Here is a 14,216-nt window from a genome sequence, read left to right on the forward strand (position 1 = left end):
GACATCGGAAATTAAGAGAAACTCCGAGACGATACGCTGCGATAGAGTCATACCCTCAAAGTTCTACCAGCAAACTGGGTTGGGTGGAAACAAAACAACACGTCTGATGAAAGCAGAGGATTATCACACATGACCCGAATCATTTGCTCTGTTTTCACACAGGAAACAAGACATTTCCCCGCTCCACGCTCACCGCCTCCTCACCCTCAGCTTTAAAGACCTGCCAATCTGTTACAGCTGAGCTTCATTTTAAACTGGCATCTCTGGTCACCTGAGACCTGAAACGCCAGAGCACCTCTGTTGGGTGGGGAATTAGACACGAAACTATAAAGAGACGCCTCTCCACATAATCAGTGAACTGTGTAGGAGGAAAAACATTTGGAAAAATATTAAAAATCTAAAAGGACGAGGAGTTAATTTGCACACAAACGTACCGTCGGATTTGCACTAAAACTCAACACCGGAAGCTCTAATAGTTGTAAATTGCCTCTGGGGCCCTAGATTGCCGTATATAAATAGATTTTTATTAGTTAAGTGGGGCAAATGTTTTCACCGTCGTCATTGTTGGTTTATTTTTGTTCTGATTTCAATTTCCATGTTGGCTCCTGTGAGAAAAAACATGATGTCGGACTTAATGAAGCCAGACGCGAATCCTCTTGTGAACTACGATGCGCAAATGTTGGTTTTCAGCAGTCAGCACGGGAGGATACGTCGGGCCGGATCGGAAAAAAAAAAAACCTTCCGTATCACAATACGGGACGACCATTTGTTCAGATTTCTGTGTTTGTGACGGACAGACCTGCCGTATGTGCTGTATGTAAACATCAAGATTATCATATGTATGACATGGAAACTTGGCAGAGGGGAAATGCAAAACATGTCCGGTGAATAAACAAAAACATCGTTTGGACTTTTCCTCTCCTCCGCGCGGCCTCGACGATGTTGACAATAAACACTGTCCGTGTCTACGTCCCCTCCGCCCTCGGCGATGTGTGCTGCGCTCCTACCTTCCGTGTCCTGTTCCCAGCTGTGGGTCAGCAAAGAGAGGACCGCCATTGCTGTCCCCAGCCATCTGACAAACCACCATCCCCGTGGCATCTTCTGTCCAACCCTACTGAACGTTCACCTGGGAAAAAAAAAAAAAAAAAAAGAGAAGAGATTTTTTTTTTTCGGCCCTCACAAGGTGCAATGCTCAAATACACTAACACTCTGGAGTAATAACACTTAATCTCCTTCAATGTACGACGATTTTACAATGCACTCGTCTCTTAACCCATTTTCCCCCGCGGCGTTATTTGAATCAAGATGTCTGCAGTTAGTCACGGATTATTCCAAAATCAATGTGCAAATCAGAACTAATCTGATTCACCGAGAATGTAGATTAAAAAAAAAGGAATAAGGCTGAGTGTGGACAGTTAGTCACAGAGGGGATTGCGCGTAAAACTGCAAATAAAATTATAATTCCTTAATATACACTTTGTCATTTCATTCGGAAAATGTCCGTATTTATTACCCTCCGACCCTGGGGGTATTGCTCAGCCCGGCTTGAAATCTTGACGCGCCGATTTTTAAGCAACATTCAAACTTCAACCACAGCAAAAAAAATAAATGAACAAAAAAGAAGAACAACGATCACATATGGAGGCTTCAAGCTAATACACCTGTTCCAACGCTGCAGAAAAACTGGGCCTCATGTTCTACTGATGCAGGCCGGCAGCTGGGAAAAATCACAGTTTCCATTTCGCGGGAAACGTTTGTTGTCACACCTCGCTCACAGGGCGTCGTCTCAGGGCAGGCGGTGAAGTGCGAAGATTTCCCGCCATATGTTTAATTGACAAAATCTAAGCCTATTCCTGACAGTGTTTGGTCATCTGTGTCTTCCCTCTTCCCTAGCCCCGGTTCTCGTCTCCACGCGAGCGCCGGCTCGCTGGCTTTCCTCCAAATCAGCGATGACATACGCTGAGACAGATTTTTTTTACACCATGGAGCTCTATATAGCGGAACAGCTACAGACTTCAAACGTGTACTTTCAGTGGACAGAAGGAGACAGCTGTGTTCTCTGCTCTTACAGCGCAACAACAAGATTGTTTTCATGGTTTTTCCGTTCTCGAGCGACTCCTTATCTCTCAGGCCCCCAGTGGCGTTCTCTTTTGAACCAGATTGGATTCCCCACGTTTATACTGCTATCTTTCTTGGGGGTTGGGGCGGAGGGGTGTGAGTAGGACGGCTTTGATCGCTTCCTGAGAACTCAAATGTGCTACTGACAAATACCCCTTGGTTGACGTGAAAACACAGTTTCTTGCTTACATGTATGATCAGGGAAACTGGACGGATTGCTGCCTGGGAACAAATAAAGAGACCTGGAATTGACGTTGATTTTGTTTTTTTCCCGATCCAGTCCACAGGATTATCAAGGCGAGTCAATCAAATTATGAGTATTTACCTATTTTGTCGGCAACAGCGAAAAAGACTTTTCCGCGTAGGTTCCCTGTCATTTTGGTGATTTAATCCCAACAGAGCTGACCTACTGTTTATCTGTAATACTTCGCCAACTAATAAACTAACTAACTAATTAAAAGAGCTAAAGATAGTTCGTAACGGTAATTTTGTGTGTCAGTACAAAATGTTCTCTGTCGAATCTTTGAATTTGATTCTAGTTGCCAAGAGATTGTGTATTTAGTTGTTTTTTTTTTTTTTTTTTTGGCCGATAGACTGTGAGAATGTCATCACGACAGAGAAAAAGAGTGAAAAAGTATTGAAGCTGAAATCCTTTCTTTCTGCCACGGTAGTTAAATTACCTTGCGGCGACCTTCGACGAGGCCTTTTGATTGTAAGTTATCACAACACCGCCTGCGCCTACGCCTACACGTGGCGCTGAGTAAACCAGGATACGGACCATTAGATCAGAATGAACAGAAGTCACTTTCACAGAGGTTTTTTTTTGTCGATCTTATTACTGTGTTTATCTGAAGTTTTCACTTAAACTCTAGTTCGATTTGAGTGGTTTTCACCAACATTGGAGCCTCAAGGAGTGGTTGCCACCAGAACGCAACACGAAAGCCCTCGGTTCTCCTCGGAAGTCTCTAGGAAGTCTGGCGTTGACGATGACACTGAGGTGGACTCTTAGGACCAGTTGTTTTTCCGTACTGTGCTGAAGCCCAAATTCCGTAGGACCAGTTGTTCCGTACTGTGCTGAAGCCCAAATTCCAAATACCCCTGCCCGGTCCTCCGCTAGCCGGCACTCACGTTACCCTAAAGGCAAGTGAGCTGAGGAATAACAGTACGTCAAATATATACGAGGATAGAGCAGCACAATCAATCTTTTTGTTTTTGCTTTATTCTATTGTTAAAGAGAGTTCTAACCTTAGCGCAGAGCGGTACATCTTTGGCGCAAAGAAGAATTGTTCAATAATTTGCGGGAAAAAAACACATATTTTTTCTAGCCAACTTGCTTTGAATTTTTCGCCACCAGGACTTTTCGAACGAGAAGTATGCGAAAAGAAAAGGGGGAAACAGCGAAAGCTTTCAAAGTGTACTAATAAGGGTAATTAGGGTAATCACTGCCCACACGAGAACAAAATAGGTAAAGGTAGCCAAAACAAGAAGTACGGTAGTCCTGCACATGGCTCTACTTTACACTCACTTTTGTGTGTCGTTATCAAACCTCTTCCTTTGTATAGAGCAGATTTTTTTGCTTCTGGGTGCTATCAGAACCACCGGATCTAAATGAATGCTGTTTAAAAAAAAAAAAAAGGAAATCAAAGCAACCTTTTAACATATTCACAACCGGTACCTTTTTAGCTCTGGAGATCGTTATGTTCCCTTTGTGATTCTCCATGTCATTTTCACAATTACCGACCTGCATTCGGAGTTCAAATTACGGCATCAAACACAACCATGAGAAAGAACGAAGTTGTTCGAGACATCAAACCAAATCCTTTTACCGACGACTTCAATGGAACGCCACGTACATGTCGCCGTCTGCACATAGGAGCCATGATAACTTCCACGTTAGACGCCTTTGTGAATATTAACAAACCTCCCCTCCCCTGCTACTGATGAATATTTTTGAAGAGAGAGAGAGAAAAAAAAAAAGCCTTTTTCTGTAAGTTCAAAAATGATCTGTTAATATAAATCAGTTTGGCAGGAGAACGGAGAAGTGCTTAAACTTATAATGGGAAGGGTGGATGTGAAAGAGAACATTGATTATGCAAGGCCACAGAGGGCTGAATGAAGCAATCACAGCTATGGATTGCACAGTAAGAGAAGATGCGGCCTTTTATGCCATAAGTGCACACAGGTTCTGCACTCTGTAGATGGGGGGAAAAAAGCAACTCCTTTTTTTTTTCCTTCCATGTTCACTCTTATTTTATTTTATTTTTTTTAAATCACCCCTCTTAAACCTTTTAGCCTCACTCAAGTCTAGTCAGCAACGACAGCTGGAATCAAGTTTTCAAAAACATGTCAGAAACTGTGTGTTAATTTAGCTTCGCCTGAGGGGAACACAAAAAAAGTCAAATCCAAACTGGCAGAAAAAAAAAAAACAACAACCAAAAACTGAAAGAATCAACACAATAAGACAAATTCTTCAACTTGTATCAGTTGGAATTTAGAACAAGGCCTCAAGGCGGAATTCAAAATAAACTTCTTCGTAGATCAATAAATAATGCTAACATCTTAACTGTGTCTTTTTAGTACAGGAAAAAATATTTGCTGGTTCATCATGTGCAATAATTTATCAGGTCAGTGCCACCAAAACAGCCAAGTCTGCAACAACAGCGGAGTTACATCTTTCTGCTGCTAAAGCAGTACTGCGATCTCCATAATAAATGGATGACGTTATTAAAATTAACAACGACATGACATTTACAGTACGTGTTGCCGTCCTCAACGGCTGCGTTACTTTCTAAAGAAAAACTCCAGTGGAGTTTGAAACAATAGCCAAATCAGGTGGAGCAAAAATATATGTAAGTTTTGCGCTTAGGTAAATACATCTTCTAACGCTGCTGTTGAACTTTAAGCAGATCACAAATTTAAACACGTGGGAGGAACGACCTGATGTGGATATTTTCACCATCCATTCCCTGCTTTGTTCTAACACACTCACACACACGTTTTTGCACTCACTGTGAGAAAGATTTTGTATATGTTTTTTTTTTTTAATGGAGCAGCTGGATCATAGAATACCATCTCAAATCCCAGCATGTGTTCACGGAGGTTTCAACTGCAGGTCAGACGACCAGCTTGCATCAACAACACTATCCATTCAGGTTTAAGTTGTAGTAGAACATAGAGATAGAGTTTTTTTTTGCCATAGAGCATGTGTCAAACTCAAAGCCGGGGGGCCAAATGTGGCCCGCCAAGCCATTTTGTGTGGCCCTCTGGAGCTTAAAAAGCATTTAATAAAGTCCATGTAGCAGAGTTTATCAACCTATGAAATGAAAAAAAAAAAATTTTTTTTATTACACAGCAATGAACAATATTTGTAGCTTGAATAAATAATAATCAACGGCAGAAACATGTATTAGTCTGTTATGGAGGAGCTCCATCTATACCAGACTCTATTCTGTTTGTATCAAAGTCTGAATTACTTTTATTTTAAAATATTGCCAGATTATCGACAAATAAAGAAAGAAAATGGAAATTTTTTTTTTAATGAAGTAAATTAGAATTTTTTTCATTTTTCCCCTCTGTGGGCTGGTACCAAAGGACCTATGGACTGGTACTGGTCCACGAACCGGGGGTTGGGGACCCCTGATCTATACAGTCTTCCATTTAAAACCGGCCCCATCAACAGGAACTGTATTGCTGATGTGGCCCCCTGGTGGTAATGAGTTTGACACCCCTGCCATAGATAGTCTTAGATTATTCTGAATTAATTCATTGATTAATTAATCACATTTGATCACAATCATTAGAGATGGCGATTAATCACATTCAATACACAGACCCCCTGTGATTTATCGCATTATGTGTATTAATCATACGGCAGAACTCGTTTCTAATGATGATACAACTATTTTAAGGCAGATCAATTATTAACAAAAAGGTCTGTTCCTATTGGCTACAGGCCTATTTATGAGGTTCTAAGTAAAGTTTGATGAACATGTAAAGTAAAAACAGATTACTGTAAGGATAGATCAGCTAATCATGTATTACTTGTGCAGGACTCTGTCTTAGATTACCAGTGATGCTGTTTGTAAACAGGCGAGTTGCGGAAAAAAAAAAAAAACGCAGATCAACTGAAAATCTGCCTGCCGACTCGCGAGTCGTCTTTCACTGTACGTAGTTCAGTCTTCAAGTGGAGACAAAAACAACTTCAAAGCCTTTGAAGTGGGCATTTTTCGCCTGAAATTTATATTGAATTCTAAGTACTACTTTCGCACGGCAGCGTCTGGAGTGGACTGTATATTATGTGCTTCTGCACAGGCAGCATCAGACTCTCAATTGCTCCGGCACATCGCTATAAGGTACACCAAACCGGCAAAGCTGAAATAGGCAATTACCTACACGATGACAACACTCAACTGTGAGAAGGACTTTTGTATGTATAAAAAAACAAAACAAAAAAAAAACAAACAAACAGATGATATTCAAGATATCAGAGAGTTAAGCTAGCCATTTTTTTGTGTCTGTCTGAGAACACTTCTATAAAGAAAAAAGTAAAAAAAAAAACCACAAATATATTACACACATATGTATATACAGTATGTATATACAAATATAAATATTTATATGTATACATATACGGGGTGAGGCTAACATTTTTTTTCGCTGGGCGATGTATCGTCCTACAAAATATTGTCGATAAGCAAAAATATTGTCTACGTTGTTCTGACACCAAATTACCATATTATCATAATATTGCAAGTACACCCTTAAATATTATTTTTTACAAATCACTTCGTACTGCTACGCTATTCTTACAACTACAATTAATCAACAAAACAAACATGACTTAAATATAGAGATTCACTTGTCACAAGTTGGACTATAATTGCGAAGCGTACAACTTTCACACCGTCCCTATGGCCTTTCACACCAACTGTTCACATTCATTTTTATAGCCAGTGAAGAATTTTTATATTGAATGTGCAGTTATTTCTGTTTCTACCCAATGTTCAATGATATTACAGGACCAATCTTCGCGTGCATTGCCCACTCATGTGTCTTTTCCTTGTTCTGTGGGAGTGTAGAGAGTAGTATTTTTTTTATTTTTTTATTTTTCTTTTTGCTGACACACAACCCTTCAGGTCAATCTGGGACAAGACCTCCTTTAAATTGAGCTTGTGCGGGACGATTTGGATCGATGAGAAGTCGGCGTCCTACAAATAAGCTGTCTCTCAGTGCTGCGCTTTTTTTAAAAAAAAAAAATTAAAAAAAAATAAAAAAGCTTGGAAAGCAATTTTTGGCACATACTTTAGAAAACTCGCAAAACAAACGCTTCCCTTTTCCATGCGGTTGGTAACTCTGAAGTAACCTTGTCTGGCTTTGTATGTACTTTATATCACGATAATAATAATAATAATAACACAATGAAGTTAAGGGCCTCAGCACAGACTCGATGATCCTCTGGCGTGCAGCCTTAATCCAACAGTGAAGTGTTGCAGCCAGTCTCTGTGAATTGCTCCAGTCCAATTGAAGTGTGTTCATGTCTACAAAACAACCCAAACAGTGGAACAGGAACTCTGAAGGTGAATGAGCACTCGCAGTGTTAAGTGATGACAACTCTCTTTTCCACGTTGTTAAGTCAAGGTTTGATTAGACTCAGACCGACGAGGTCATTAAATATGTAGCAGCAATACTTTAACTATGCTGAATGTTATGAAGGACAAACTTATATAGCGCTCGCATAATGAATATTAATCATTTTGTTTAATTTAAATCCGTCCGTGAACAACTTGTAGGCAGTCAATAGAAGTTTAATTCTGTCCATAGTTGGTCCTTGTTTTTGTTTTTCACCTGGTGACAACACATTCCGTTTTTTGCTCTTAATTACAGATATTATTAAAAAAATGTAGTCACAGTAAAGGTAAATAAAGAAGAGTGAGATAAAAATCTCTTTGTGACTTAATAATTAAACTTGCCCTTGATTTTGAAATCCTCTTTCGTAGTTTCTTTTATCTTGCTCTTTCTTTCTTTTTTTTTTTTATCTTGCTCATCAGAGGTACCGGAAACATCAGCAAATCGTTCATTCAAAAGCGTGTGTTGGCCATGTGTCAAATGCTTGATCTGCACCATTTACTGCACTAGTAATAACTGAATCACACATTGTACTAATTATCCTGCCGTTAGGATTTTTCATTAGCAGTTTGATCATCTGTGTTACATTTCGATATTTCACTTCTGACCTCTTTGTCTTTGCCCTAAAACCCAATTATTGTGCCAATCGAAAGTTGACCCAGAGATATGAGCCCGTTGTCAGCCGAAGGGGAAACACGCAAGGATCAACTCAGCCCTATCCTGTGAATGCCAAACTAACGAACACAATACGGCAGGTCGTCGACTCTGAACTAAGCAGCGATGTCGCAATTTTACTACAAAGCCTAACCCTGTGGCTTCGTGGATGGAACGGAACAGAAGGGAGGCCCGCAAATGTACAACCTCCTGTCACACCTTCTTCCCTCTTCGTCTTTCGATCAAACGCTATGACAGTAGCACAAAAAAAAAAAACACATTCTGCAGCACAGGAAAAAAAAAACTGCTCTATTCGTTTGCAGGGAAACACAGTCCATTGATGTTGGTTCAGGCAAGGCTTCTTTAGTATCTAATAATGGGAGCGGAGACATGCTACAAATTCCCAAGTCACGCTGCAATCTTGGCACACATTCCTGCCTTGCAGAAAATAAACTATTCTATTTTGTGCACAAAAGGACTAAGAGGAAGTCACAGCAGTTAATGAAACAGAACACATCAGCACCACTCACGATGATTTCTGCATTTTTTTTTTGCTAAACTTTCAGAGCTAATTGAGATCAGCGTTCCAAGTGGGGCTGGGTATTCAGAGGCGCAATTTTACATGGGACTCTAAGTGCTCGAAGACATTGAGACAGTTTTTTTCCTGACAAGCGAAGCTCAGTTTGAAAAGTCTCAATGAAACAGCTGTTCTGTTATTGTCTGTCACTGAATAGATACCTAATTTTGTACAATAAAACGAGCAGGCGTTGCGGTTGTTATACCCGAAAAAAAGAAAAGTCTCCGTGAGAGATGAAAGCTTCTGAGGGGTCAGACATTCAGCAACTGAAAGACAATATACAGCGTGATCAGTGGGTGCGCTCGAACCCAAAACCTCCTTCAAGGAAGGCGGGCCAATTATACCGTTGCACCACTCTAGCCTCCTTAAATAACTCAACGAAAAGGAGAATCAAACGGATGATAAAACAGACTGCGTGAAATCACTTTTCCCTCGCCGAGTTCACGGTTTACAAAGGCACCTTAATGGGACGACGTGTGCGGGAGGTTTTATGGTACAGTTCTACTGTAAATAGTTTTAAGGGAAGGGTGTACCTCTGTATCGGACGCTTGTTTGTGTACTTGTAAAGATCAGGTGAGGTTGATACAAAAAAAAAGTAAAGTGTTACCCACCACATCACCTCAGTCAGCAACGCTGGGGCAACATAAAATGTGAGACAGAAACAACTCTCCAGATTGGACCCATACACAATCTTGATTGACAGCAGATAGTCTTAGCTTTTTGACTAGTAGTTTGGAAATAGAGTTCCTCAACTCAAGCATACCAGCTTGAGTGGAAGACAATTCTGATGTTTATCTTTCAGCCTCACAGGCCTCTTATCGTATCATCCACTTAAACCTCTTAGCGCTGGTGATAACAATTTTGGACCTAACAGTAGTAACCGCGCCACTACATTACATTTTGAATGGCTACTCCCCGTCTCCGTTCACCGTAAACACTAGTCATCCAATTGATCAAATGACCAAATGAAAAACAATGCAGTATAAATTATTCAAAGATGTAAGGCACAAACCTGGGAGAGTCCAGAGCTCATAAATTAGGCATCGGCAAACGTACGTAAAAAGCCAAGTGCTCAAATAAACTCTAAAACCAAACGCTGTTGTTTTGTTGTCATCTCCAACACAGACCATTCTCTGTTGGGATTTGATACCACTAGTAATTTTACCAGAACTATTAAATAATAAAACCAGCAGTTACATCTGTGGCTGTTGCAAAACCCAAGTGTTTGTTTAGTCATCTCTACAGCTGCGTGCGAAAACAACATGACTCAACAATATTCTTGACAACCAGTCCCAGGAGCCTCCACGCTTCTATTAATGCCATCCTGTGCTTACATCAATGTCACATGCTGTCACCCCACCATTACTAAACATTTCATACATCCACAGCTGTACACGTTAAGTCTCATCTGTCACGACTTACTGGAAAGAAACACACCTACAGCGTATTAGCAAAAGCCAGTCATCCTTAAAACTTATTTTTGAGCAGTTTTTGAGAATTTTTTAAGTATTATGTCATTTTTGGCAGGTATCAGACATGGTTCGTGGATCGGAATTTTTAATATTATGTCATTTCGTTTTTGGCAGGTATCAGACAAGGCTGGAGATCAGACATGGTTCGTGGATCGGAATTTTTTGCAGGTTGGATCGGTCCGATATGCTAATTACGTTGGGATCGGATCGGCCCCATCCCGAGAAGAAGGGTTACCAAAAAACAACTACTGTCATTATACTGTCGATTTCTAACATACGGTTAAACCTAACTTTCACTTTTTCCATGGGGTAGCGGGGTGAGCATGTGTATTTCCGATAGATCGGATACAGGGGGCGAATAAATAACTTCGTCATAATTTTCTACCCCTGGCAAAGTCTCTGAAAAATTGTGTAGGAAAAAGAAGAAATGTAATTTTCTCTATTCATTTTTAACTACCACGTGCGACAGATAAGCCTGACATTTTGAGTAAAATGGCTCATCACGCTTCGGTCATGTACAAAATTGAACAATCAATTAATTTTTCCTGACGTGTATACTTTGTTACGTTGATGATTGATGAACATCACATATACAGTAAATGATTATAAGCAGCCTTCCAGCATGGCTGGACGTGTATCTCTAATTGGGACGAGGGACTAACCATCAATCCAGTGATTAATGGTTAACCAACTTTAGCCACTGCATCTAGAGAGTGTGGCCACACAGTCATCTACAGCAGTCGGTCCATAAACTGACATCACAGGTTTGTAACTTCTCACCCGGGACCTGGAGTTGGCTTTAGCTGCTTGTGAGTCAAACGTGACGCATCTGTCACGGTAACGCGACGCCAAATGTTCAACGCTGAGGCGTAACCCAAAACTACAGAGTGTAAGCCTGATGCCACTTCAATATCGCGTAGCACACATGCATGCGTGTTGACATAATTACCCCAATCACATTATATACATAAAGAAAGCAAGCGTTACATTGGTTTGATTAGGTCTGCCTCAGGAATGCAGAGCTGTTTATTACCTACTGTGAAATTAGGGATGATAAGAGATCAGTTACAGCAACGGGGGGTAAACCCACGGTTTCAATGACAGACGTGGTTGGCAGTGACTAACAGGACACCTGCTCAGCTACAGATACATTCTACAAACAACACAGAAAAGGTCGGTTTCAACATGCAGGCAATTACTGAACCCTCATCAATCCATTCTGCTATTTGTGTTTCCCAGCCCACCTATGCTAGATCGCTGATAGCGGGACAATTCATTACCTGATTACAGTATGGTGCTTGATCACTGAGACAAGACGACCCTGACTCCTGTGAATTATTTTAATTATTTTCAGGTTTATTGCCTTTTCCAATTTGTTTCGTTTTGGTTTTTTTCACACTTTGAAATTTAAAACAAAACACTGTGCCGTTCAATAAACGGGCAAGTTCGAATCCCGGTTAGGGCGCTATGAAATTTAAAACAAAACACGGACAAGTTCGAATCCCTGTTAGGGCGGTTGGTACCTTCCAGTGGACTCACCACCTGCAGGCAGGTTCAGGGGGGTTGGTACGGTGCAGTGTGATTTGGGTGGCGGTCATGAAGACTGCTGCCCCCGCGACCCGGTAACGGATAAGCGGATGAAAATGGATGGATGGATGGATCACCATATTTAAGAGACTAATCTATTAAGTTTAACCACCGTACCGTCTTTACTAATGCCACTGTGAATAATGCTTTTTTTTTCTTTTAGTCTCTACGGAATATTAAAAAAAATGGCTTCTAAACCTCATTTGTTTTTCCATTTCTGATGCGACGAATCATAAAAGCCCATTTAAGATGATGACAAAAATAAGACATACATTCTTCAATCTACATTTGGGTTTTAGAACACTGCAATACCTGATTTGTTTTCCTTATTAAGGTAATGTCATCAAACGCAGTAGCCCGTGTTCTGCAGACAATTTGACAGGCTGAGAAATTATGCAGTTATTAGGATATTGCCACAAAACAGTTTTCTCCCATTTTTAATCTCAACCTATTCCTTGATCAGTTAAAGGTACAGATAGGCCATACATCAACCTGACAGATGATTATGTAGGGTCGACACGAAGAGCACAGAAGATGCCGCTTCCATTCTACGCAGCCCACGTGGCGTCTAATTGGCCAGTAAATACACGGGTTAAAATGTAATGAAAACATTTTCAGCGTTGTGAGATAACAAGACCCAACGCTGCTAATCAGTGGGAGATCCTGCATCGGCGAGCCGACTGCAGCTTCCTGTCAGACCGTGTGAAGGTAAACACAAACAGTCAGCATGGTCAGAGCAAAATTATTTAAACAATAATCCGCGTCGAGTCAGTACAGGGAAACATGAGCTGTAGGGTCGTAAATGAAAGTCAAAATTATGGATGGTACAGACTAGGGCATTGACAACTCCCGATTTTTTTCCCCACCCCGACTATAACCTGACAACGAAAGTCGAAGTCGAGCCAACAAGTAATTTTATCACATCATTAGGTTGACAGAGGACGACCTACACAGACACACACATCCAACAATGAACATACATTACTTCTGTAGCTTTTGCTAATGGAACGAACACAGCAGTCAGTTGTTCTATGGGCTCACGGTGACACGATCGTATCTCACGTACGCTTTTACTGTTGAGTGTCATCCTCCAGGACTAACTGTTGAGAGATCATGCATTTCCTTCCGAGCGCCCGTTACCAGTGATGGACGACTTTGTTTGTTCTTGTGCTTAATGCTCTCGCCACGCAGAGTAACATTACCGCCCATTTCATGAAGTAATTATGACTATTGGTTAAGTCCATGGTAAAATATCGAGAGGTTTAGAGTGCGTCGGTACACACAAGGAGTAAAAAAAAAAAAAAACGCTTTTGAATTTTCGACTACTCCCAAGGTAGATGTCTGCTTGTGGTAGCATGTTGTTACGTTCGACAAATCGATTTTTCCATAGTACGCATTACGGTAATTAAGAGTTATTTTTTCACCACTTCAAAATAAATGACATGACTAGTAAATGATAACAAGGTCTCTCAACATACAAAGGATGCATTGGCTCTGATTGTGAAGAACAGCAAAAGCGCTGCTACGTTTATATATATTCACCACTCGCTTCGGCCCGACGTGGATATGTCATGATGTAGCAGACACCAGCTTAGCTGAAGTACCAGGCACTATTAGGTCAGAATGGTAATATGCAGTACATCTGTCGTCATCTTCACAACTGCTGTGTTTTAATAATATGTTATATGGCTTAAAGGGTCAAGTCAGAGTTATAACCACAGGCTAAATCCTTATATGACAGTGCATTTTGATTCAGGCTATTACATGCTATAAAGTGAAGCGGGATAAGCTCTAATGGACTGTCGGACTCTATGCCAGTATCTTATTTAGTGTCGGGGGGAAAAAAAGGGAGCACTGTGGGACATAAAGCCAAGGGGATGAAGCAGGAAGTGGTCAAGAATTTTGGATTTTCAAAAGTATCTCATCATTTATCGTACGTTGGATTGTGCTACATTTACGTTCTTTCTTTTGTATTTTTTTTTTGGGGAACTTTATGAAATTCATTATGGTGGCCAGGTATTAGTCACATTTTTATATGAAATTCATTAGGGTGGCCAGGTATTAGTCACATTTTTATGTCCGAGATTATGAGGTTACCAACGTGTTAGCGTAGACGAGTGACATAGATACTTGTGCACAGTTCCGACTTAGGGCGAAAACCGATTTACATCGGAAAACAATCG

At 40.7% G+C, this 14,216-nt stretch overlaps 1 protein-coding gene across 1 annotated transcript in view; it reads right to left on the bottom strand.

Moving 5' to 3' along the window:
- pcdh15a (protocadherin-related 15a) overlaps positions 1 to 14,216 on the bottom strand; it is a 206,765-nt gene that overhangs the window by 143,784 nt on the left and 48,765 nt on the right. The window contains exon 6 of the mRNA XM_025060675.1: positions 1,008 to 1,126. Within this exon, the coding sequence (XP_024916443.1) occupies positions 1,008 to 1,098 (91 nt within the window). The 5' untranslated portion in view covers positions 1,099 to 1,126. The remainder of the gene's footprint in view (positions 1 to 1,007; positions 1,127 to 14,216) is intronic.

The sequence above is a fragment of the Cynoglossus semilaevis genome, chromosome 12, assembly GCF_000523025.1.
Source record: "Cynoglossus semilaevis isolate Cse_v1.0 chromosome 12, Cse_v1.0, whole genome shotgun sequence".
NCBI lineage: Eukaryota > Metazoa > Chordata > Actinopteri > Pleuronectiformes > Cynoglossidae > Cynoglossus > Cynoglossus semilaevis.